At 47.0% G+C, this 26,118-nt stretch overlaps 2 protein-coding genes across 6 annotated transcripts; both read left to right on the top strand.

The window, feature by feature from the left end:
- The first annotated feature begins 8,571 nt into the window (after positions 1-8,571).
- PORCN (porcupine O-acyltransferase) lies at positions 8,572-20,722 on the top strand. Of its 4 annotated transcripts, none has more exons than XM_004434967.3 (14): positions 8,572-8,715; positions 9,379-9,551; positions 11,049-11,241; positions 11,555-11,598; positions 11,997-12,178; positions 12,259-12,389; positions 12,505-12,522; positions 13,892-14,017; positions 14,161-14,261; positions 15,783-15,859; positions 15,950-16,013; positions 16,113-16,198; positions 17,224-17,334; positions 20,276-20,721. In XM_004434967.3, the coding sequence occupies exons 2-14, from the start codon at positions 9,416-9,418 to the stop codon at positions 20,375-20,377; spliced, it is 1,371 nt and encodes a 456-aa protein (XP_004435024.1). In that variant the 5' UTR covers positions 8,572-8,715; positions 9,379-9,415; the 3' UTR covers positions 20,378-20,721. The 4 variants fall into 4 exon arrangements, with proteins under 4 accessions (XP_004435024.1, XP_004435026.1, XP_087283096.1 ...); XM_087426969.1 differs by having other exon boundaries at positions 8,648-8,715; positions 9,407-9,551; positions 20,276-20,722; XM_004434969.3 differs by lacking the exon at positions 12,505-12,522.
- A 680-nt stretch (positions 20,723-21,402) lies between these two features.
- EBP (EBP cholestenol delta-isomerase) lies at positions 21,403-25,741 on the top strand. 2 transcript variants are annotated; one of them, XM_014791000.2, is made up of 5 exons: positions 21,403-21,739; positions 22,643-22,961; positions 24,331-24,367; positions 24,496-24,626; positions 25,246-25,741. In XM_014791000.2, exons 2-5 carry the CDS (start codon positions 22,661-22,663, stop codon positions 25,467-25,469), a joined length of 693 nt encoding a protein of 230 aa, XP_014646486.1. In that variant the 5' UTR covers positions 21,403-21,739; positions 22,643-22,660; the 3' UTR covers positions 25,470-25,741. The 2 variants fall into 2 exon arrangements, with proteins under 2 accessions (XP_014646486.1, XP_004435020.1); XM_004434963.3 differs by having other exon boundaries at positions 21,405-21,739; positions 22,600-22,961.
- Positions 25,742-26,118: the final 377 nt, after the last annotated feature.

Raw genomic sequence — 26,118 nt, 5'->3', positions numbered from 1 at the left:
CACAGTACTGGCAGAAAAACAGACACATACATCAGTGAAACAGAATTGAGAGCCCAGAAACAAACCCACACATCTATGGACAGCTAATTTTCGACAAAGGGACTAAGAACATACAATGGAGAAAGGAAAGTCTCTTCAATGAATGGTGCTGGGAAAACTGGACAGCCACATGCAAAAGAATGAAAGTAGACTGTTATCTTTTGCCATACATAAAAATTAACTCAAAATGGATCAAAGACTTGAGGGTAAGATCTGAAACCATAAAACTCCTAGAAGAAAATATTGGCAGTATACTCTTTGACATCGATCTTAGAAGGATCTTTTTGAATACCATGTCTACTTGGACAACGGAAACAAAAGAAAAAATAAACAAGCAGGACTTCATCAGACTAAAGAGCTTCTACAAGGCAAAGGAAACCAGGAACAAAACGAAAAGACAACCCATCAACCGGGAGAAAATATTTGCAAATCATATATCCGACAAGTGGTTAATCTCCAAAATAAATAAAGAACTCACACAACTCAACAACAAAAAAACAAAAAACCTTATAAAAAAATGGGCAGAGGAAATGAATGGACATTTTTCCAAAGAAGATATACAGATGGCCAACAGGCACATGAAAAGATGTTCAACATCACTAATCATCAGGGAAATGCAAATCAAAACTACACTAAGATACCACCTTACACCCGTTAGAATGGCTATAATTACCAAGACAAAATAATAACAAATGTTGGAGAGGCTGTGGAGAAAAGGGGACCCTCATACACAGCTGGTGGGAAGGCAAACTGGTGCAGCTTCTATGGAAAACAGTATGGAGATTTCTCAAAAATTTAAAAATAGAAATACCACATGACCCAGCTATCCCACTACTGGGTATTTATCCAAAGAAATTGAAATCAACAATTCAAAGAGACTTAAGCACCCCTATGTTCATTGCAGCAGTATTCACTATAGCCAAGAAGTGGAAGCAACCCAGTGCCCATTGACTGATGATTGGATAAAGAAGATGTGGTATATACACAATGGAATATTACTCAGCCATAAAAAAAGACAAAATCGTCCATTCGCAACAACATAGATGGACCTTGAGGGTATTATGTTAAGCAAAATAAGCCAGACAGAGAAAGACAAACACCACACGATCTCACTCACATGTGGAAGATAAACTAACACATGGACAAAGAAAACAGTTTAGGGGCTGGCCCCGTGGCTTAGTGGTTAAGTGCGCACGCTCCGCTGCTGGCGGCCCAGGTTCGGATCCCGGGCGTGCACCGATGCACCGCTTCTCTGGCCATGCTGAGGCCGCGTCCCACATACAGCAACTAGAAGGATGTGCAGCTATGACATACAACTATCTACTGGGGCTTTAAGGGGAAAAAATAAATAAATAAAATCTTTAAAAAAGAAAACAGTTTAGTGGTTACCAGAAGGGAAGGGGGTTGTGGGGATGGGCACAAGGGGTGAAGGGGCACATTTATATGGTGACTGACAAATAATGTACAACTGAAATTTCACCATGTTATAAACTATTATGACTTCAATAAAAGAAATTTTTAAAAATGGGCAGAGGATCTGAACAGACATTTTTTCAAAGAAGATATACACATGGCCAACAGGCACATGAAAAGATGTTCAACATCAGTAATCATCAGGAAAATGCAAATCAAAACCACAATGAGATATGATCTCACACCCATCAGAATGCTATAATTAACAAGACAAGAAATAACAAGTGTTGGAGAGGATGTGGAGAAAAGGGAACCCTCATACACTGATGGTGGGAATGTAAACTGCTGCAGCCACTATGGAAAACAGTATGGATATTCCCCAAAAAATTAAGAATAGAACTACCATATGATCCAGCTATTCCACTTCTGGGTATTTATCCAAAGAACTTGAAAACAGTAATTCAAAAAGATATATGCACCCCTATGTTCATTGCAGCATTATTCACAATAGCCAAGATTTGGAAACAACCTAAGTGCCCATCAGTGGATGAATGGATAAAGAAGATGTGGTACATGTATACAATGGAATACTATTCAGCCATAAAAAAGATGAAATCTTGTCATTTGTGACAACACGGATGGACCTTGAGGGTATTATGCTAAGTGAAATAAGTCAGACTGAGAAAAACAATTACCACATGATTTCACTCATATGTGGAAGATAAACAACAACAACAAACAAACACATAGACACAGAGAACAGATTGGTGGTTACCAGAGGGGAAGGGGGGAGGGGGGGAGGATGAAAGGGGCAAAAGGGCACATTTATACGGTGACGGATGGAAACTAGACTTTGTGTGGTGAACATCATGTAGTCTACACAGAAGTTAAAATATAATGATGTACACCTGAAATTTACATAATGTTATAAACCAATGTTACCTCCATTAAAAATTAATTAAAAAAAGAAGACCAAGGAAGAAAGCTATGACCTAAAAAGGAGTGATTTTTAGGATATACTGTTAAGTGCAAAAAGCAAAGTGCACAAAAGTATCTATAGTTTGCAACCCTTCATGTAAGAAACAAGATGATATAAGAAAACATACGTATAGTTGCTTATCTTTATAAAAAGAAACATAGAAAGGATAAACCAGCAACTGTTGAGGGTGGTTGCCTAGAGGGGCTGGGTGGGAGTGGGCTAGAAGGAAATGGACGGAGAAGTGACACTTCTCTGAGTATACTTGTTGGTATAGTTCTGACTTTTGAAACCAGGTTAATGTTTCACATCCTTAAAAAATAAATAAAATTAACAAGGATGGGGGAAAATCCTAAAACGGAATATAATCCAAAGGAACCTTAATCGTATTTCAAACACAGCCTCACTGAGAGGGAGCAGGAAGAACTAACCCACATAACTTTTGCACATAGTATCCATCAGGCTAAAGACAAACAGGACTGTAACAAATATTGACCTCTAGTTAGTACACTTGTCTTCTAACAGTTAGTGGTGTTGGATTGGTATTACAGATGTCAGTAGGCACTGACAGATTTCAAAATATAAGTATAGGGCAGGCCCCGTGGCTTAGTGGTTAAGTGTGCACGCTCCACTACTGGTGGCCCGGTTCAGATCCCGGGCGTGCACCGATGCACCGCTTCTCCGGCCATGCTGAGGCTGCGTCCCACATAAAGCAACTAGAAGGATGTGCAACTATGACATACAACTATCTACTGGGGCTTTGGGGAAAAAAAAGGAGGAGGATTGGCAATAGATGTTAGCTCAGAGCCTGTCTTCCTCAGCAAAAAGAGGAGGATTAGCATGGATGTTAGCTCAGGGCTGATCTTCCTCACACACAAAAAAAAGAGCGATATGAGTATATAAGTATAAAGATAGACGTGTGTATGTATTTACACACATACGTGTACATGGATTTACTACATATACACATCTATATTTATATCCTAACTCTGTCCACTGAGAGGGCTTAGAATCATCAACACTACAGAAGCAATGAGCACTTCTAGCGTCCAGATCTTGGTTTCCTAAATGCTATTCTCCACTAAAAGGAAACGAGGTTTCTTGGGGGAAATGGCTGACTCCATGGCCAGGACTGGGAGAGTACGAGACAAGCCTGAAACATTCTGATGTGATCTTAAGGAAAGATGTGCTCAAAAAACGATGGAGACATGTCAAAAGGACACAGGAACCAGCTCGAGGAGACTCCCACTGGCCAAATCTAGAACAATTTGAGCATTAAAATAAATAATGATAGTTCTTTTCAACAAATGATGTTGGGAAAACTGGATATCCACATGCAAAAGAATGAAGTTGGTCCCTTACCTCACACCACATACAAAAATTAATTCAAAATAGATCAAACGGGCCAGCCCGGTGGCGTAGCGGTTAAGTGCACGTGCTCCGCTGCTGGTGGCCTCAGGTTTGGATCCCGCGCGTGCACCGATGCACTGCTTGACAGGCCATGCTGTGGCGGCATCCCATATAAAGTGGAGGAAAATGGGCACGGGTGTTAGCCCAGAGCCAGTCATCCTCAGCAAAAAGAGGAGGATTGGCAGATGTTAGCTCAGGGCTGTTCTTCCTCACACACAAAAAAAATGGATCAAACATCTAAATGTAAGATCTAAAACTATAAACCTCTTAGAAGAAAACATAGGGGAAAGCTCCATGACATTGGATTTGGTAATGATTTCTTGGATACAACAGCAAAAGCACAGGCAACGAAAGGAAAAATAGATAAATTGGCTATGTCAAAATTAAAAACTTCTGTGCATCAAAGGATACAATCAACAGAGTTAAAAGGCAACCCATGGAATCAGAGAGAATATTTACAAATCATGTATCTGATAAGGGGCTAATATCTAGAGTATATGAAGAACACCTACAACTCAGCAACAACAAAAAAACAAACAACCCCATTTAAAAATAGGCAAAGGACTTGGATAGACATTTCTCCAAAAGATATATATAAATGAGGCCAATAACCACATGAAAAGATGCTAAACATCACTAATAATTAGGGAAATACAAGTGAAAACCACAATGAGATACCATCTCACACCTATTAGGACGGCTACTATAAAAAATAATAAAATAACACTAACAAAAAATAACAAGTGTTGGTGAGGATACCCTTATTGGAACCCTTGAGCATTGTTAGTGGGAATGTAAAATGGTACAGCCACTGTGGAAAACAGTATGGCGGTTCCTCAAAAAACTAAAAAATAGAATTACCATATGATCCAGCAATTCCATTTCTAGATATATACCCAAAAGAACTGAAAGTAGGGACTCAAAGAGATATCTGTGCATCCATGTTCATAGCAGCACTATTCACAATAACCAAAAGGTGGAAGGAACCCAAGTGTCCAACGACAGATAAATGGATAAGCAAGATGTGGCATATACATACAATGGAATATTATTCAGCCTTAAAAAGGAAAGAAATTCTGACAAGTGCTACAACATGGATGAATCTTGAGGACATTATGCTACGTGAAATAAGCCGGTCACAAAAGCACAAGTACTGTATGACTCCATTTATATGAGGTACTTAGAGTAGTCAAATTCATTGAAACAGACAATAGACTGGTAGTTTCCCGGGGTAGGGAGGAGGGAATGGGGAGTTGGTGTTTAGTGGGTATGGGTATGGTTGGGAAGATGAAAAAAGTTCTGGAGATGGATGGTGGTGTTGGTTGCACAACAATGTGAATATACTTAATGCTACTGAACTACACACTTAAAAATGGTTAAGATGGTAAAATTTATGTTATGTGTATTTTATCACAATTTAAAAAATGCTCAGGGCCGACCCTGTGGCTTAGCGCTCCACTGCTGGCGGCCCGGGTTCGGCGCGCACCGACGCACTGCTTCTCTGGCCATGCTGAGGCCGTGTCCCACATACAGCAACTAGAAGGATGTGCAGCTATGACATACAACTATCTACTGGGGCTTTGGGGGGAAAAATTAAAAAAAAATGCTCAGTGAAAGAAACAAGCCACAAAAGATTATATATTGTATGATTTCATTTATATAAAGTGTCCAGAATAAGCAAATCTATAGAGACAGAAAGAGATTAGTGGTTGCCTAGGGCTGTCAGGGGCAGATGGGGAGTTACTGCTAATGGGCACAGGGTTTCTTTTTGGGGTGATTAAAATGTCCTAAAATTAGATTGTGGTGATTTTTACACGTCTACAAATATACTACCATTGCCTTGTACAACTAACATGGTGAATTTTATGGCATGTAAATTATATCTCAGTTAGCTACTTTTATAAATAAAGATACTAACTGATTTTAACCTGTAAATTAAAAGAAGAATCCAGGAGTCCCATGCTGATACAAATAAACAAATGAATAAATAAATACATAGGGAAGAAGGGAAAGCTCTTCCTTACAGTAAAATCCCAGCTATACATGTAAAAGAAAATCATTATTTGGCCACCATCATAGCAGCAATTGCTTCAGGCAAGAACCACCAATGGATGCTAAGCTAGTGAGTGGAAGTTTGAGGAAAAACAGGAGAGTTACATAATCTCAATGTATGTCCCTACAAGATAAGTTGTTAATTTCAAAAGGAAATAGTACATTTACAGTGGAGAAACCTGGAAGATATCACCTTAATCAAATGACCAAAGTTAATACCAACAATTTTGAAATTAACCAATACTTTGTGCCTTCAGATACACTGAGGCAAACCCAGTGTCACTTCTATGGAATTCCTGCCAAAAATGCATAATCCAAATCTAATCTGGAGGAAATGTCAGATAAACCCAAATTGAAGGACATTCTTCCAAAGAACTGGCCTATGCTCTTCAAAAACATCAAGATCATGAAAGAGAAGACTGAGACATTGTTCCAGATTGAAGGAGACTAAAAAGACCTGATAACAGAATGCATCTCGTGACCTAGGATTTCCTATATTTCCTATAAAGGGACATTATTGGCACACCCACTAGGATGGCTAAAATTAAAAAGTCAAATAACAACAAGTGCTAGTGAAGATGTGGAGAAATCGGTACCCTCATACTCTGCTGGTAGGAATGTAAGAAAATGGTTTTGTTCTTAGGAAATTCATATTGAAGTACTTTGTTGAAAGGGGATTAATTACATCAGTAACTACCATCACATAATTTAGAAAAAATTGATTGATAGATAGATAGATAGATAGATAGATAGATAGATAGATAGATAGAGACAGAGCTAGAGAGAGAGAGAGAGAGCGAGTAAATACGTCATTATTATGAGGCTTGGCATTTTTTTTCCAATCTAGTAAGTGAAAAATGGGATCTCATCTCTTTAATTATGGGGAGACCATTTAAAATGCCCCAGAAACCATAACCCAGAATGACCACATAGACTATCAAATTTGACAGATATTTATTGAGTGCCAACTCTACTAAGCTCCAGGGATAAAAATATGAAACACCACACCTAGTGGATGTGAAATGGTATCTGTTGCTTTCATTTTGCCTTTCCCTGATAACGAAAGAGACTGAATTATCTTTTCATATATTATACATATTGGCCATTTCAGGATTTTCTGCTGTGAATTACCTATTCATGTCCACTGTCCATTTTCTAGTGTACTGTTTGTCCTTCTCTCATTGATTTGTAGATGTCCTTTATATGCCCTAGAATCTAGATACTAGTTCTTTGTCAAAAGACTAGATGGAAACAATCAAGTCTGTGAAGCTCAGGGTCACGCATAGTGAGGATCTTCCAGTTTTAAATGCCAGGTCTTGCAACTAAGAGAAATATTTCCGGCATGTGCTGTGGGTCATCATTGACTCTACTTCAGTATGTTTGAAAACTGAGAAAAAAATTAGAATGAAGTCTAAATCATAAATAAAAGTTATGACCTTATTCTGCTGTTAAGGAAAAGAATTAGTATTGGTGTATCTGGCCTATGTAATTCATTCATTATATATATTCTTACTGTGTTAAATATTTTTCATTTGTAATACATCAATATTAATTTATGAGTTAAAACTCCATTTAACTTCATGTTAACATTTTTTTAAAACAAAGAGGGGAGACTTATACATTCCTCTTCAATTGCCATTGGTATTTCCAAGCAAAGAACTGCTAATCCCACTCTTTTCTTTAACAGAAAGGGACACTGCAGCCCGGTGAGCGGGCATGACTTGCCCAGCTCCATACAGGCAGGCATGAATCTGATTAGAACCTGTTTTCCTTAGCTCCTCAGGTCATGGTGGGATCCAGCTTGACCTTGGCTTCCTTCTCCCTTCCACCTTATACATAGCTAAGCATACAGTACGTGCCCAATAAGTGCTTGTTTGGAAAAATAGGCCCTTTATCAGCCTAGGGACAGAACAGAGCGCCCAGACACTGCACACTGCAGGGTAGGGGAGGCAGACAGCAGGTGCTGCATATATCCTCAGTGTTGGTGCAGATAGAGCCCAAGTCAAACCATTGCTGGGGACACTGTAAATGCTTTAGAAACGCTCCCGATCGGTGCTCCGTACCAGCCTTCCGGTTCACAGGGAACACACTAGTTGCTGGAGTCACCCTCAATGCAGGGGTGAGTCCGGTGGGTAATTAAGCAGGAAAATCAGTTCTCAACGACAAGCCAAGCGCACACAAGGAGTCCCTAGGGGAAGCACAGGCGCCTAATTCGTGCTCTTAGGTGACCCCAGTCAGTACTTATTAAATGTTTCTGGCCCGTCCCTGGGGGTGGGGAGGGTTGGAAATTCCTTTAGTTCTCTCAAAGGATGGAGAAGGAGAGATCTGGGTTTATTTTCCCATCCGTGAAACGGGGGCACAACAGTGTCACGAGGACGCGCCCCCTCCCCCCGCCCCCCCCGCCCCCGCTTTCCCATCTCAGCTTCCAAGGATTAGGAATTAGACGATTCGAAAGTTTGCTCTCGGACGGCCAGAGGACCTCCAGACGCAAACGTTCAGGGCCTGGAACACTTGGAGGCCGGAAAGGTGCGGGCGCTAACGCTCTGCGCGCCGACGCCCTCCCGCGCCCCGCTCCTCTCAACCTCCAGCTCCTCCTTCCCTGGATCCTCCCTCCTCCTGGGGCCCCGCCCCGCTCCTGCCCTCTCATTGGCCGAGGTGGCCGGCCGGGCCTTCCCGGGATTTAAAGGGCCCGCTCTCCGCGCCGCTCTGGGAGCCGCAGCTGGTCCCGGCCTTGCGGCCTGCGGGGGAGGCTGCCCGGAGGAGGCGGCGACGGTGGCGGTGGTGGTGCGTCCCCGGCCCCAAGACTGCGGCTTCCCTCCTGCCAGGTAGGTCGTCAGTAGTGCGCGCGCGGCTCCACCGCTCCCATCCTGAGCCGGCCTCTCCGCGCGGGTTTGCAGCGCGTGTCCTGGGGCTCCCTCTCCATCACCTTTCCGATCCCCCCTCCTGCTATGCCCCCTACCGCCACCTCCACCTCCCTGCAGCCTCCAGGCCTGGGCAGGGCTTTGTTGGCGGCTGCGAGAGGCCGGGTGGGGGTGAGATGAGGCGTGCGGGGGATACAGGACACCCCCCACATCCGTACAAGGAGAGATGCACACGGCTCCCAAGTGTCACAGGATCTCCCTGTCTGCCCTCCACACAGAGTGAGTCTACCTTGGAAACCAGGGGGTCCCCGCCATTTGATATACGGGCCTAGAATGTACACCATTCAATCACCATTGGACCCGGACTGTTCATAGCATACAAGAGACACAGGTCCTTCATTCACCGCAGGTCGTGGGCTGTGTGTGTGCACCCAGGACACCCACATACACACAGTTGGCAGCTCAGTCTAATGTACCTGACACTCACACCCTCCCCCAGGGCCCCCAGGACCATATCTCTACATGGGTTGGACAGCCCCAAACTGAAATCTGAGTGCTCAAGTCCATCCCTTGAGCATGGTCTGCCCCATGGACATCTGGGCTCCCTCTGTGTCCCCCCTTTGGCAGGTCTATCCATCTGTCCATCCATCTGTAGGGGTCCACAATGGCCACCTTCAGCCGCCAGGAATTTTTCCAGCAGCTGCTGCAGGGCTGTCTCCTTCCTACTGCCCAGCAGGGCCTTGACCAGATCTGGCTGCTCCTTGCCATCTGCCTCGCCTGCCGTTTCCTCTGGAGGCTCGGTAAGTGCCTGCCACGCCATGTGCCACACACCTGCCACATTCATCCATACCAAGTCACACCTTATCCTGCCACGTCTTGCCAAGCCAAGCCAGGTTCCAATATGCCCAGCCCACCACATCCTACCAGGCCAAGCGCCATTCTATCACACCACGTCCTACTACAGCCAGCCACCCCATGCCACAGCACACCAAGACACATCCTGCCATGCCAAGCCATGCCTTTCAGTATTCCTAGGTTCTGGGACTCTGGAAAGCTGAGGTTCCTGGATCTTGGGATCCTGAAATGTCTACATCCCTGGAATACTCATGTCACAGGGTTATGGAATACCAAAGTACCATGTTACAGGGTTTGGGGATTCTGACAAGTTGAAATTCTCACATTCTAGGCTTCCAAAATGCTGGAATTCTGGATTTCTAGAATCAAGGCATGATGCGATTTCTGGATTCTAGGATTCTGGAATGTTTCCACAATCACGGCAAGCCTATATCCAAATAAGATTCCAATTCCTCAAGGTTCCTATAGGATGCTGAGAATTTTGGAAATCTGAAATTCAAAGGTTGTACACTTTCTTTTTTGTTTTTCTTTTCTTTTATTATTATTTTTGTGTGTGTGTGAGGAAGATCAGCCCTGAGCTAACATCCATGCTAATCTTCCTCTTTTTTTGCTGAAGAAGACCGGCTCTGAGCTAACATCTATTGCCAATCCTCCTCCTTTTTTTTTTCCCCAAAGCCCCAGTAGATAGTTGTATGTCATAGTTGCACATTCTTCTAGTTGCTGCATGTGGAACATGGCCTCAGCATGGCTGGAGAAGTGGTGCGTCGGTGCGCACCCGGGATCCGAACCCGGGCCACCAGTAGCGGAGCGCGCGCACTCAACCGCTAAGCCACAGGGCCAGCCTGTGTTTTTCTTTTATTTTAAATGGATGTTTTATTTTTCCCAGGTTTATCCTTTTGAAATATTTCAAAGTTACAAAAAAGTTAAATTGAAAGAACAGTAAAATGAACACCCATATGTGCATTACCAGATTCTCCATCAACATCTTGCCACATTAGTTCTATCTATCTATCTATCTATCTATCTATCTATCTATCTATCTATCTATCTATCATCTTCCTGAATCACTTGAATAACCTGCTGACACTTCACCTCAAATCCTTCAATGTGTGCCCCCCAAGAACAAGGACATCTCCCCCCAAAACCCACAGCCTCAAACATCACCCCTCAAGAAATGTATTCTTCATGCAATAATATTATCCAATTTAAGTTGATATTCAGATTTCCTTCAGGGTTCCCCAAATGCCCTTTATAGATGTTTATTTTCTTTAAACCCAGGCCCTGCCACCTCTCCAGCTCCCCACCACCTGCTTTGGGCCCCCTGCAATCCCACCACATTCCAACCTCTAGGCCTTTGCCCAGGCTGTGCCCTCTACCCAGGTTGCCCTCCCTTCCTACCACCCACCCAACTTGCTTTTCTTCTCTCTCTCTCTCACCCGAAGGGCTGCCATCCTACCTGAAGCACGCAAGCACCGTGGCAGGCGGGTTCTTCAGCCTCTACCACTTCTTCCAGCTGCACATGGTTTGGGTCGTGCTGCTCAGCCTCCTGTGCTACCTCGTGCTGTTCCTCTGCCGACATTCCTCCCATCGTGGCGTCTTCCTCTCCGTCACCATCCTTATCTACCTACTCATGGGGTATGGCTGTGAGTCCTCCTCCCCACACTTTGGCAGTGTGGGCCCCCAGGCCACTCCTCGCGAGGCTGTCGAGGACAGCGGGGCGTGGGGTGTTCCTGGAGGAGGGAATCTGGGAGACTTGTTCTTTCTAAAGGCTGTACAGGACAGGCTGGACTTGGGCTGCCCCTGGAGGAGGGAGGCCTGGAGAATGATTCCTCTGTGAGGTTGTGCAGGACAGGGGAAGGTATAACCCGCTCTGCACCTTGCTTCCCCCCTTTGTGGTCTCTGAGGCCATGGGAGTCATGGGGCCAAGACCACCACCTTGTTTCCTCAGTGAGATGCACATGGTGGACACCGTGACATGGCACAAGATGCGAGGTAGGCAGCTCTGGCCCTCTCACCCACCCCAGCCCTCCTGCCACACTCCACAGCCCCTAACTCTCCCAACCCTGTCTTTCCTTCCCCACTTTTCTCCTTCATCTGCCCACCCCACTGGACATGCAGGCCTCAGATTCCCCTGACGTCTGCGTCTCTCTCTACCATGCCTCCCCGCACCCCCCGCCCCGTCTGTCTGTCCCATCTCATGTACGTGCCTGACTCTCTTGAGTAAGGGCATCTGCCAGTCCTGTGCCCACTTGCTCACCCGCTTGTCTGACCTCACGCCCACCTGTTCACCCTTGTCCTCCTCTTTTCCTACCACCTCTCACCTGGTGCTCCCATCCCCCCATGCTGACCTGCTCTATGCCTGTCCACTTGACCGTGGGTGCCACACAAAGGGGCCCAGATGATCGTGGCCATGAAGGCGGTGTCTTTGGGCTTCGACCTGGACCGAGGCGTGATTGGTGCAGTGCCCTCACCCGTGGAGTTCATGGGTTACCTCTACTTTGTGGGCACCATCGTCTTTGGGCCCTGGATATCCTTCCACAGCTACCTACAGGCTGTCGAAGGCCACCCGCTGGTGAGGTCCTGGGTGGACAGGTGGGGAGGGACTGTGGGAGCCACCACAGGACAGTGTTCATGGAGCCTTGATCCCCACAGAGCCGCCGATGGCTGCAGAAGGTGGCCCGGAGCCTGGCGCTGGCCCTGCTGTGCCTTGTGCTGTCCACCTGTGTGGGCCCCTACCTCTTCCCGTACTTCATCCCCCTTGATGGTGACCGCCTCCTTCGCAAGTGAGCACAGCCTTTGAGGCCTCTGCCCAGCAGTGAGGGGGTTGGGTAGGGCCCTGGGGTCTCCCTAGTTCTGAGCCTGTCTCTTAATGCTTCTGTCTGTCTTCTGTTACTACAGCAAGAAACGCAAAGCCAGGTAAATGAGGGCAGGTGCTGAGGGCGAGTGGGGCTGACTGGAGGGGGAGGCACAGTCTGTGATGGTTGGTTCTGGAAGTCTGAGACTGTCTGACCATCTACCCTGTGACTAGGCAGAGACTGAGTGTCTGTCTGTGGCTGTTGTTTGACCAAGATTGCCTCTGTGACTCTGTGTATGACTGACACTCCAACACATACCATGTCTGGCTGTCCGTCTGTTCCACTGTTTCACCATTAGAAACAAGTTACATGACTGCAATGGGGAGTGACAAGTATGTGCTGGTTGGTGACGCTGGGGGGGGTGACACTGTGGATGGGTTGTTTGGCTATCAGCCACTGACTCTTTGTGTGAGACTGGACTGCTGGCTGGCTGTGCCATTGTCAATGATGGGGTGTGTGGCTGTCATTGGATGAGTCAGGCTTGTCTGTAACTCTGGGTGGGAATGGGTCTGGCTATAGTGTGTTGTGTGCCTGTCTGTGCTGGACTCTGCCTGTGGGTCTGCCCTCTGTGGCTGCTTGGTGTTGTCTAGCTGAGGGGTCATGACCGACTGTGTGCCTGTGCCTGTCTGCAGGACTGACCATCTGCCTCTGGTGTGACTGCAGGATTCCATGCAGCTGTTTGATTGTATGACTCCCTCCTGCACTCACTGGCCGCTGACTGTGTCTGATGCTGAATGAGGCTCCGAAAGGTGGAGTGACTTGCCCAGTGTCACCCAGCTAAGCAGCCAGGCATTAATCCAGGCCTGGTTCCAGAACCTACGCTTTTTCCAGGGCAGGATGCTGCCTGTTTTTGACCATGTCTGATTGTACGACTGACGGGATGATTATCCTGAGTGCAGAATTGTGTGTGGGTGCATAGCAGGTGCTTGCTGGTCTCCAGGCCTAACTAAAGGACTGTTGTGTGTCTTGTAGTCACTGAGTCAGGTTAGAAAGCTGTGAGGCTGGGAGTCTGATAGTATTTGCCTCTGGCCACGTGGCTGTGTCAGGGTGTAGGGCTGTGCAGTCAGGCCTCTGATGGTGGCTGGGTCTGGATGTCTGGCCAGGTGAGGCTGCAGTGTCACATTATAAGGCAGCTCTATATCTGTTTGAGCCACGTGAAACTGACAGTGTATGTATGTGTATGACTGTTACAGTGCACTTCTTTTGCCACTATGTTTCTGTCTGTCTTGTCTACGAATAACTCAGGCCAGCCTCCAGGGCCTCTCTGACTCTCTTTCCTTCCTTCTCTGCTGCCTTCCTGACCCTTGGGGGCCCTAGGGGCACCATGATAAGGTGAGTTTATAGAATGGGGCCGGGGATGCTGACATATGGTGGGGTGCCATGCTGGGGCCTGGGCATGATGCCTCTCTGCCCTGCTCCTTTCTCCCCAGGTGGCTGCGAGCCTACGAGAGTGCTGTCTCCTTCCACTTCAGCAACTATTTTGTGGGCTTTCTGTCCGAGGCCACGGCCACGTTGGCAGGGGCTGGCTTCACTGAGGAGAAGGATCACCTGGAATGGTGGGGAGGGCCAAGGGGCCCCCTCTCCCACAGGGTGCTACCTAGAGGATCTGCAGGGAGGAGTGGGGGGTGCTCCCGGGGGAAGGAACAGCCAAGATAAAGTTGAGCTCCCAGATGAATTTGCGTGTCTGTTTTGCCCACAGGGACCTGACAGTGTCCAAGCCACTGAATGTGGAGCTGCCCCGGTCCATGGTGGAAGTGGTCACGAGCTGGAACCTGCCCATGTCTTATTGGCTAAATAACTGTGAGTCACCGAGTCACCACTCCAAGAGAGTTGGGAGTCCTCAACCCAGGCCCTTTCACACATTCATACAACAAACATTTACTGAGAACCTACTGTGTGCCAGGCACTTGTGGAGCTGGCATTTTTTGGTGGGGGGGCAGATAATAAGAGAAAAAAATACATAATAGTTCGGGTGGTAATAAGTGCTATGGTAAAAAACAAAGCAGGTGGGGCCAGCCCGGTGGCATAGTTAAGTTCGTGTGCTCCGCTTCAGCAGCCTGGGTTTCGCGGGTTCAGATCCTGGGCACAGACCTATGCACCACTCATCAAGCCATGCTGTGGCGGTATCCCACATACAAAACAGAGGAAGATTGGCACATATGTTAGCTCAGCAACAATCTTCCTCAAGCAAAAAGAGGAAGATTGGCAACAGATGTTAGCTCAGGGCCAATCTTCCTCACTAAAAGAAAAAAAAAGCATGTAAAGATCTGGGAGTGTTAGCGGGAGCGGTTGCAATTTTATTTATTTATTTATTTATTTTTAAGTTTTTTTATTTTATTTTATTTATTTTTCTTCCCCCAAAGCCCCAGTAGATAGTTGTATGTCATAGCTGCACATCCTTCTAGTTGCTGTATGTGGGACACGGCCTCAGCATGGCCAGAGAAGTGGTGCGTCGGTGCGCACCCGGGATCTGAACCCAGGCCGCCAGCAGCGGAGCGCGTGCACTTAACCGCTAAGCCACGGGGCCAGCCCATGCAATTTTAAATAAATTAGCCAGAGCAAGTCCTACTGAGGAGGTGACATCGAATATGTGGGGGAGGAGTGTAACAGATGGAGGGAACAGCCAGTGCAAAGGCCCTGAGGTAGCAGCATACCTGGCACATTTGAGGAACAGCAAAGAGACCAGTGTGGCGGGAGCAGAATGAGTGAGGGGGCCAGTGGCAGGAGGTGAGGTCAGAGAGGTGACGGGGGCCTGGTCCTGGAGGGCCTCGCTGGCCATGGGAGGACTTGGGCTTTTTCTCTGAGAGAGATGGAGCCATGGCAGGAGTCTGGACAGAGGCGGGCCGTGAGCTGACTAGGATTATAACAGAACCCTCTGGCTGCTGTGAGGACAGGTGGGGAGGGGCAAGGGCAGAAGCAGTGAGGAGGGCACTTCGGTAGTCCAGGCCTGTGCTGGGGGTGGCGGCAGCGGACGTGGAGAGGAGAGGTCAGATTCTAGATAAATTCTGAAGGTGGAACTGACAGCATTTGCTGAGAGTTTGGTTGTGGGAGTGGAGAGAGAACAGATCAAGGGTGATTCTGAGTTTTTGCCCTGAGGAACTGGAAGGGTGGAGTTGACATTGGCTGAACTTGGGGAGACTGTGGGAGGAGTAGGTCCGGAGGGAAGATCAGAAGCTAAGTTCTGGACATGGGAAATTTGAGGCCATTATAAAGATCCTGGGGGCTCCAACAGGTTGTGGGTATCCTCACCCTGCCCTATGGCCCCCCAGGAAGGGCAGGGGGGATCTCAGGAGCCTCTTGACCTGCATCTCCCCCCTCCAGATGTTTTCAAGAATGCTCTCCGCCTGGGGACCTTCTCAGCCGTGCTGGTCACCTATGCAGCCAGCGCCCTCCTGCACGTGAGCAGGGTGGAGCGGGATCAGGGTGGAAGCTGGGCGGAGGTGGCAGGGCCTCCTCCTCACTGGCCTCATTGCACCCGGCTCCCCCAGGGCTTCAGCTTCCATCTGGCTGCAGTGCTGCTGTCCCTGGCGTTTATCACTTATGTGGAGCACGGTGAGTGCAGAACCCAGCCCGGCAGACAGGGTGGAAGGTTGGTGGGGGATTGGAACCACCATCCCCTGAGGCTAACCTGACCCCCCGCATCTGTCCCAGTCCTCCGGAAGCGCCTGGCTCGGATCCTCAGTGCCTGCGTCTTGTCAAAACGGTGCCCACCAGACTGTTCACACCAGCATCGCTTGGTGAGGGTTCAACCTGGGCAACCTCATGCCCAACACTCCCCCTCAAAAATATTACTTCTGTCTCCATCTTATATCTGTCTCAGGGTGCCCAGCTTCCTCTTCTGGTGCCTGAGCCATCCCCACAACCTCACCTCTATTCACTGGCATTCATTTCTCTAACATACATTTATCAAGCACCTGCTGTATACACACCTGGCATTTATTTCCCCCAATGAACATTTATTGAGCACCTGCTGGTACCAGGCACTGTTCCAGGTGCTGGAGACACAGTGGTGAACAAAACAGACCAAAGTCCCAGCCCTCTGGGACAAACATTTTAACAGAGAAGACAGTAAATAAAAAATAAGTCAGTAAAATATAATAGTTTGTTCGATTGCGATTAGTGCCAAGGAGAAAATACATAAGGGAAAAGGGAGAGGAAGTATCTGGGGGTGAGTGGTTTCAATTTTAAAGAGGGAGGTGACTTTTGAGTTCTTTAACTGAAGGAGGTGAGGGAGGGAAGCATTCCAGGCAAAGGGAACAGCTGGTGTAAAGAGATGGGAGAGGGCCTGGAATATCTGAGTATCAGTGAGGAGGCCAGTGTGGCTTGAGCAGAGTGAGCGAGGGGGAGAGTGGTGGGCTCTGTAGGTCATGGTGGGGGTTTGCTTTTGTTTGTTTGTTTTTTTTTTTCATTCTGTTTGCAATAAGAAGTGTGGACAACCTCAAATTTGTCTCCCACCCGACAACCGATGTTTATCACCATAAACCCCCAACGCAAAGCCCCAGCATTTTTCCTCCTCTGCGTGAATACTCGCATCTCCCCCAACCTGGATGCCCTCATGCTAACAGCACCCTCATCCCTGGATACCCCTTGAGCTCCCATAGGAGGATCTGAACCATCTCTTTCCTAGTCCGGGGGGTACCCTAGACATCCCCATCCTTGGGACCCACTGTGCCTTGTGCATCTCCCTGGGCTCCCTGCCCAGGTGGGGCTCAGGGACAGTAAGTAGGTTCTGCTGCCAAACATATCCATCTGCCCCCTACAGGGCCTGGGGGTGCGAGCCTTAAACCTGCTCTTTGGGGCCCTGGCCATCTTCCACCTGGCCTACCTGGGCTCCCTGTTTGACGTCGATGTGGACGATACCACAGAGGAGCAGGTGAGCTGGGGCCCGGGGCTGGGGGGTACCCGGGATGTGCTGCCTGCTCATAGGAACCTTGAGCTCCTCTGGGAGCTCAAGGGGTGTCCTCACTAGCACAAATGTGGGGAGGCCGAGGCATGAGGACCTCATATCATGTATCTGCAGCTTGTGCAGCCAGTGCTCCTCAGTCCTTCTTTCCCATTGTCCCTCTGGTTGATTCGCACTGTTGGGTCTTTTATTTGGGTGAAGTGTGCAAAATATGTTTATTTTACTTATAAAATTTATTTTATAGAGATGTAGTGCAAAATCCAGGTTTTACTTTATTAAAAATTTATTATTTCATCATATTTTTGTTTAGATGGAATTTGCAAGGTTTCTTAATTTTTTTTTTTTTTAAAGATTTTATTTATTTAATTTTTTCCCCCCAAAGCCCCAGTAGATAGTTGTATGTCATAGCTGCACATCCTTCTAGTTGCTGTATGTGGGACTCGGCCTCAGGATGGACGGAGAAGTGGTGCCTCGATGCACACCCGGGATCCGAACCCGGGCCACCAGCATTGCAGCGCGCGCACTTAACCACCAAGCCACAGGGCCGGCCCTTAATTTTTTTAAAAATATTTTTACTCAAGTTGAGTGTGCAAACTCGATTCTACTTTCAAAATGAATATTAAAATGTATATGCTATTTTTATTCATGTGGAGTATGCACATTCCTTTTTAAATGAAAAACAATTTTAAAAATAATGTTGATTGGGGCCAGCCCAGTAGTGTAGTGGTTGAGTTTGCGTGCTCTACTTTGGTGGCCTGGGGTTCGTGGGTTCGGATCCCGGGCACCGACCTACACCACTCGGTGGTGGCCATGCTGTGGCGGTGTCCCACATACAAAATAGAGGAAGAGGGCCGGCCCTCTGGCTTGGTGGTTAAGTGCGCGCGCTGCGATGCTGGCGGCCCGGGTTCGGATCCCGGGTGCGCATCGAGGCACCACTTCTCCGTTCATCCTGAGGCCGAGTCCCACATGCAGCAACTAGAAGGATGTGCAGCTACGACACACAACTATCCACTGGGGCTTTGGGGGGAAAAAATAAAATAAATTAAAAAAAAAAATCTTCAAAATAGAGGAAGATTGGCACAGATGTTAGCTCAGCAACAATCTTCCTCAAGCAAAAAGAGGAAGATTGGCAACGGATGTTAGCTCAGGGCCAATCTTCCTCACAAAAAAAATTTAAAAATAAAATAATAACAATAATGATGTTTATTCATATGGCTCTTATAGGATCCAGGTTTTGCCTCTCTTTTAGTTCAATTTTTTATTTTTAATTTAAAATAAAAACTTTATATTATTTTTGTCATTAAAAAAATTTTTAAGTTTTATCCAGGTTGAGTGTGCAAAATCTGAGTTGTATTTTTTTTTATATAATTTTTTTATTTATTTATTTTTTCCCCCAAAGCCCCAGTAGATAGCTGTATGTCATAGCTGGACATCCCTCCAGTTGCTGTACGTGGGACGTGGCCTCAGCATGGCCGGAGAAGCGGTGTATCTGTGCGCGCCCGGGGTTCCGAACCCAGGCCGCCAGCAGCGGAGCGCGTGCACTTAACCGCTAAGCCTCGGGGCCAGCCCTGAGTTGTGTTTTTTTTTGTTTGTGTTTTTTTTTTGGTGATGAAGATCAGCCCCGAGCTAACATCCATGCCAATCCTCCTCTTTTTGCTGAGGAAGACCAGCCCTGAGCTAACATCTATTGGCAATCCTCCTCCTTTTTTTCCCCTTTTCTCCCAAAGCCCCAGTAGATAGTTGTATGTCATAGTTGCACATCCCTCTAGTTGCTGTATGTTGGACACTGCCTCAGCATGGCCGGACAAGCGGTACATCGGTGTGCGCCCGGGATCCGAACCTGGGCCACCAGTAGCGGAGCGCACACACTCAACCCCTAAGCCACGGGGCCAGCCCCTGAGTTGTGCTTCTCTTTAAAGTTTTTGTTTTATTTTTATTAAAACATTTAAAAATATTTAATGCATATCACATGGCTCAAAAACCAAACAGTATTCAATATATTCAGGGAAAAGTCTTACTCCTACCCTCTACCCCCTGCCCTCTTACAGGTAACCACTTTTATTCATTTTATTGAAAAATCCTTCTAAAATTGAAGCATAATAAGCAAATATAAAATATATTTTAATTCCCTCTCCATGGTTTTTACCCTAAAGGTAACACATGAATGACACTGTTCTGCATGTTGCTTTTTCAGATAATAATTCTTGAAAATCTTTCACTTTAGTACATAGAGTGTCCTCATTCATTTTTTCCATTGTGAGGATATGACACCGTGTAGTTTGTCACTTATTGGTGGACACCCAGGTGATTTCTAGTCGTTTCCTTTTGCAAATGATGCTGCAGCAAGTAATACCCTCGTACCCATGTGGATTCACACAGGTGCAGACAGAATTGTTGGATCTATTCTTATGGTCTCAGTGGAGAAATTACCTTTTTGCCCTCCCACCAACAGTGCATGAATGTGCCCATCACCTCAGCAACAGAGCACCTCTCAGACTTCCTGGATGTTTGCCAGTTTGAGAGGAGGAAGATTATGAGTGAGGCTGAGTATCTTTTCATATGTTCAAGAGCCATTTGTTTTTTCCTGTACTGAGAATGGCCTACTCACCTCCTTTGCCAATTTTTGTCTTTTCAAAAAATTGATTTCTAGGAGCTCTTTATATATAAGGGAGAGTACAGGTCAGAGAATGGAATTGCCTTGTCTTGTTTTTAAATGATTTTTAAAGAAGAATAAAACACAAAAGAAGAAAAAATTAAATCTGCTTACCTTTCATGTGTACCCAATCTCTTCTCTGGAGCCTCGCCTAAGGTTACTGTGGAGTCACAGAAATGTCCTTGAGCAAAGGATGGGTTTTCCTGAGAATTTCTTTGTTCTTAATGAGTGAAACCATCACCTTTTTCTCTCCCACAGGGCTACGGCATGGCATATACTGTCCACAAGTGGTCAGAGCTCAGCTGGGCCAGTCACTGGGTCACTTTTGGATGCTGGATCTTCTACCGTCTCATAGGCTGAGGCATGTCTGTGGACCCTCACAGCTCCCTCAAGACCCCTCCTCAGGGTGCCAGCTCTGATGGGGGATGAGGGAAGGCCCTCTCTCTAATTCTTGACCACTCTCTATCCTTGACCCCCCTAACACCCCTACACACACACACACACACACACACCCCATTTCCATGCCTGTAGGTCCCCACCCCACCACAAGGCGGGAAGGGGGTGGTCCCTGCTGGGGCCTAGGGGTGGGGGATTCTTGGGGAAGCAGAGAGGGGGAGATCCAGGGCCTCCCCGCCTTCCTTCTCCCTTTTTATATACAGTTTGTTATTGTCAAATAAAAGTAGGAAATATACGAAAGGCTCTTTCTTCACTGCTCAGTGGGGAATAGAAGTAAGGAAGGGAGCACAGCAGGGATAAAGCTTGGAAGCTGGAAACCATGAAGAAGGAGCAGGTTGTGATTGGTTCATGGTTAATTTCTATTGTTCATGATTGGATGATAAGCCTGAGGATGGCACTGCTTGATTTGAGTGGGGCCAGGACAGATTTGATAGTTGGATGTGGGGGAAGCCTGATACTAATTGGCTGGAAAACCGAGGGATCCCCATTCTGATTGGTTGCTCCGATGGGACAGAGAGGAGGGAAAGCAAGACAGATGAAGAGTTGCCGCTTATTGGTCCTTAGGACTGAAAATTGTGCGTTCTAATTGGATAGGAGATCTGGGATGGGTCTAGATTCTGACTGATTGCGCGGTCAGGGTGGCCACTGGCTTAGTTAGGGAGTTCTGATTGGCTCTTTAGAGTTGGCACAAGGATGACCGCTGAGGAGTTCTGAGCTCTGAGGGAGAGGGTGGAGGCTCAGTGTACAAGATGTGATTTGCCTGTCGTATTAACAGTTTCCTTGCCAATTTGGGCATTAAGATTGAAGGTTGGTCCGGGAACTGATTGGTTGCTCTGCCTAGAAAAGGAGGGCAAAGATGAGAGGACGCAACGCAAAGCTGGTTCAACAGCAGGTGAGGAGGATGAACACTTGATTTCCGATATGATTGACTGATAAGGAGATACGGAAACTGAAGCCAAGACTCGCGGCAGATTGGCTTCGGCTGAAAACTCCCATCAATCTTGGCCAGACTCCACCCAACTCCTGACTCGCTCTCAGCCAACAGCGAAAATGGCACCATGCGTGAGGGCGGGGCCGGCGGCACACAGAGAGCTCCTATTGGTTGAAAGCGGCACTGGCCGCCTTCCCAGCGCCTCCATTGGCCAGCTCCATAAGGCGAGGAACCTGTGAGGGGATGGGTCTGAACTAGGGGTGTTACGGAGCCAGCGTGCTGGGCTAGAGAGAGCTGGGAGCCTGTAGGAGAGGCCGCTGCGACCGCGCCGCTGGGTGAGTGCCCTCCACCTGGCCTGCCACTCCATCCCCTAGCTCTCAGCTGCTAAACAGCCGGCGCTCGGCGCGCCTAGGCGAGACCCCTCCCCCACCCGCATCTTACCCTCCGCCGCGCTTGCGCGAGACCCCCGGGTACCGCGCGGTCGTCCGGACGACAGAAGATCCGCCTTCTCATTGGGCAGCTGGACTAGAGGGTTCTAGTTCTGATTGGTGGTCTGTGTATTTGACCCTCCTTTTTCGTTTTAGCGCTGCGCGCCAGACTCATCTTCCACTTTCCTCTTTTTTGCAGGTTGGCTGAGTTGTGCGCTATTAGGGGAAGTGTCTGGCTTTCCACACGCTGAACTTGAGGGTTGTAGTTGTGATTAGTCTTCTCTCTTCTGTCCTGCAGTTACCAGGACTACGAGGAGGGAATAGCTTTCCGTTGAACGATGCAAGACACTGACCCCTGCAGTGGGACCCAACGTGGTTCCTGTGTCTGCCTTACCAGAGCGTGACCAATGAGGGCTGGGACCTAGTCTGGTTCTTGTGTCTGCCTACCAGACTGTGACCAATGAAAGCAGGAACCAGACCTGTTTCCTGTGTCTTCCCCAGCAGAGCGTGACCCCTGAAGGCTGGGACCTGGTCTGGTTCCTGTGTCTACCACATGAGCCATATGGCTCCCAGAAGGCTGGAACAAGCTTTCAGTCTTTCTGCGGCCTTGTAGTCATATTTTTAAAACAGCATATAATTAGATTATTTTTAATCCAGTCTTACAGTCTGTCTATTACCTGATAAATTTAGTCTATTTACATTTCTTGTGATAGTAAACTATTTGGGTTTGATTTTATGATCTCATTCTGTGTTTTCTATTTGTTCAGGTTTTCTCTTTCTTTTTTCTGCCTTCTACTTATCCACACACAGCCATTAGCTTAGAAAGACATGACCACCAATGCCAGCCCGTTGCACCCATACTGGCCTCGGCACCTGAGGCTGGACAACTTTGTGCCTAATGACTGCCCTACCTGGCATCTCCTGGCTGGCCTCTTCTCCGTCTCTGGAGTCTTAGTTGTCACCACATGGCTGTTGTCAGGTCGTGCTGCAGTCGTCCCACTGGGGACTTGGCGGCGACTGTCCCTGTGCTGGTTTGCAGTCTGTGGGTTCATTCACCTGGTGATTGAGGGCTGGTTCAGCCTCTACCATGAGGACCTTCTTGGAGACCAAGCCTTCTTGTCCCAACTCTGTGAGTCCTGAGTTCTTTGATGTGCTGAGGGAGGGAATTTTCTGGGCAGGGATTGGTTTAGATGTTGACCCACCCACCAACTCTTCTATTAATTTATTTTAAAAATTTATTTAACTTTATTGTCCCATATATATTCACATGTGTTAAAAAACAAACCATTTAAAGAGGTATGCAGTGAAAATCTACCTTCTATCCACCAAGTTTCCCCAATTATTAACCACTGTTAATAATTGCTTCTTTCCTTCCAGGGTTTATTTGCACATAGATTACACAAGCCTCAGTTTGCTCAATTGTAAAAGAGGGATAATAGTAATACCCAAATATATGTAAGGCACTTAGAACAGTGTTTGGCAGACAGTAGATGCCATATAACTTTACTATTATTATCATCATCATCATCATTGTTTTTATTTTTCCCTTTTGTGTAAGCAAATGGTAACATGATATATACACTTCTCAACTTCGCTTTTTTTAACAAGGCCACTCCTTATCAATTCATGAAGAGCTTTCAAAGCATATATGTTACAGAATTATTTGACTTGTTATTGATGGGCATTTTCCCCCCAATCTTTTCCTGTTATAAGCAATACACCTTTTTGGCCTTGTGAATAAAGCTGCTATGAACATTCTTATACAAGTCTTTGTATGGAGATCTTTCATTTCTCTTGGATAAATATGGAGGAGTGGAATGGCTGGGTCGTATGGTAGATGTGTGTTTAACTTGATGAAAAACTGCCAAACTGTTGTCAAAAATGGCTGCACCATTTTATATTCCCACCGGCGGTATATGAAAGTTCTAGTTCCTCTACATCCTCAGTGACACTTAAGTATGGTCAGGTGTTTCTTAAATTTTGGTCCTAGTGGATATGAGTGATATCTCATTATGGTTTTAATTTGCTTTTCCTTAATGACTCATGAAAGTTTGAGCACCTTGCATGTGTTTATTGACCATTTGGAAATCCTCTTTTGTTGAAGAACCTATTTCAGTCTCCTGCCTGTTGGGTGATCTGTGTTTTTCTTATTGAGTCTCTGCGCACTCTTTCATTCACTCATCTGTTCACTGTGCTCTCTCTCTCACTTATTGGCCACTTCACTCACTCCCTTATCTACACCTGCTTGCTTTTTTCCCACCAACATTTATTGAGTACCAGACAATCAAAGCTACACTTATTGTTCTGTGTCAGGGTTGCACATATTATCTTGTATACATATATTAACTGTAGAATCCAAACAGCTACCCCATTTCAGATAGGAAACTGAGGCATAGAGAGGTTATAAAGCCTGCCTTCTTACATGGGCCCTCAGCTCGCACAAGTTTGAGTTCCTTTTCCTGCCTTTATTCTTCATGTATGTCTCTTGTCTTCTTCAGGGAAAGAGTATGCCAAGGGAGACAGCCGATATATCCTGTAAGTGTTTGCCCCTGTCGGGGGAGACCTGCATTGGTTTGGGGTGGTGGTGAGTCAGGGAGCACTAACGGGGTGCCCTGTGGGTAGAGCACAATGATGCCATTGTCTCTCCATCCTTTCTCCCGCAGGAGTGATAACTTCACGATATGCATGGAGACCATCACAGCTTGCCTGTGGGGACCACTCAGCCTATGGGTGGTGATTGCCTTTCTCCGCCAGCAGCCCCTCCGCTTTGTCCTACAGCTCGTGGTCTCTGTGGGTGAGGAGAGGGCCCACACTGGGTGCTGGAAGGTTGATGGGGGTTCACAGACACAGGGGCGTACCTGCGGGTGGGATCTCTCAATTGTGCCCAACCAGGGCAGAGTCAGAGTGAATGACAAACTCCCTGAGGTTCTGGAACAGCCATGCCCCTCTTGGCCTGCATTCTCAAGCGGAGAGGGTTCATTTCTGCTCCTCCTCCATCACCAAGTCTCCTGTGAAAGTTAGATGAGGTGGCCCATGATGGCAGGAAGCCCCCGGATCCTACAGGATCAGGATTCTGAGCTCCCTTCCTCTGAGACTCAGTCCTCTTGTGTTCTTACAGTGTTAGCTTTCTTTAGTTCTGGAAACGTGAGTTCTCTTTAGTCCTGGAATCCTGACCTGTCTTGAATTAAAGGATTTTGAGCTTCCTTAAATTCTGGAGGTATGAACTCTCTGAGTTAAGAAATTCTCAGCTTCTGATCTCTGGAATTCTCAATTTTCTGATTTCTCAAATTTTCAGCTGTAAGATTTCAGAATTCTTAGCTCTCTGAATTTGGGAATCCTGAGCACTGAGACCTTGAATGATGACTTGGAATAGCTCTTCCTCCTCACAGGATTCCCCCTTCCGCCTCCCACAGGTCAGATCTATGGAGATGTGCTCTATTTCCTGACAGAGCACCGCGACGGATTCCAGCATGGAGAGCTGGGCCACCCGCTCTATTTCTGGTTTTACTTTGTCTTCATGAACGCCCTGTGGCTGGTGCTGCCTGGAATCCTCGTGCTTGACTCTGTGAAGCAGCTCTCTCTTGCCCAGAGCACACTAGACGCCAAAGCCACAAAAGCCAAAAGCAAGCAGAACTAATGAGTGATGGACTGGGCTTGAACACTGGCTGATGAACAACTCTCTACCTGCCAGAAGAGTCCAGTCCATGCTCCCACAGGTTGGAGGGACAAAGTGAATTGATCTGTCAAGCTCAGGCTGATTGGGTGGGCACCAAAAGGGCCAGAGACGAGAAAGAAAGGAGCTGTACGGAGCTACTGCCAGGAGCCGTTGGAACAAAGGTACAAGAGAACACAGGAGGTCTGCGATGGTGGCGATTTTTTAAATCAGGAAATAAAAGATCTTGACCCTGACACTGAGAGATCTTTAATTACTAACCCCAGAGATGCCCCATGACTGACCCCACAGACCCCTCCATCACTCATTCATTCTACAGACCACCATTCTCTCAGCCATGGACCCCTATCATCATCACAGAGACCTCTAATCTATGATCTCACTAGCCCCCATCGCTGACCCCACAGATTCCCATGATGGCTGATTAGATCCATGAGACACCCATAATCTCTTCTAAAGAGTGATTATCCACTGATACCCTTGGTGTTCTCACCAGAACACACTTTTTCATTTTCTTGCAATATGAACAGGCTGAGAATTTTCCAAATCTTCAAGCTCTTCAATTTACTCAGCCTCTTGTCTCTTGATCAGGCACCTCACAGACTTACCCATC

This window comes from Ceratotherium simum, chromosome X (genome assembly GCF_057802395.1).
Source record: "Ceratotherium simum simum isolate JZ-2026a chromosome X, ASM5780239v1, whole genome shotgun sequence".
Lineage (NCBI taxonomy): Eukaryota > Metazoa > Chordata > Mammalia > Perissodactyla > Rhinocerotidae > Ceratotherium > Ceratotherium simum.
This window is presented reverse-complemented; position numbering and strand designations above follow the sequence as displayed.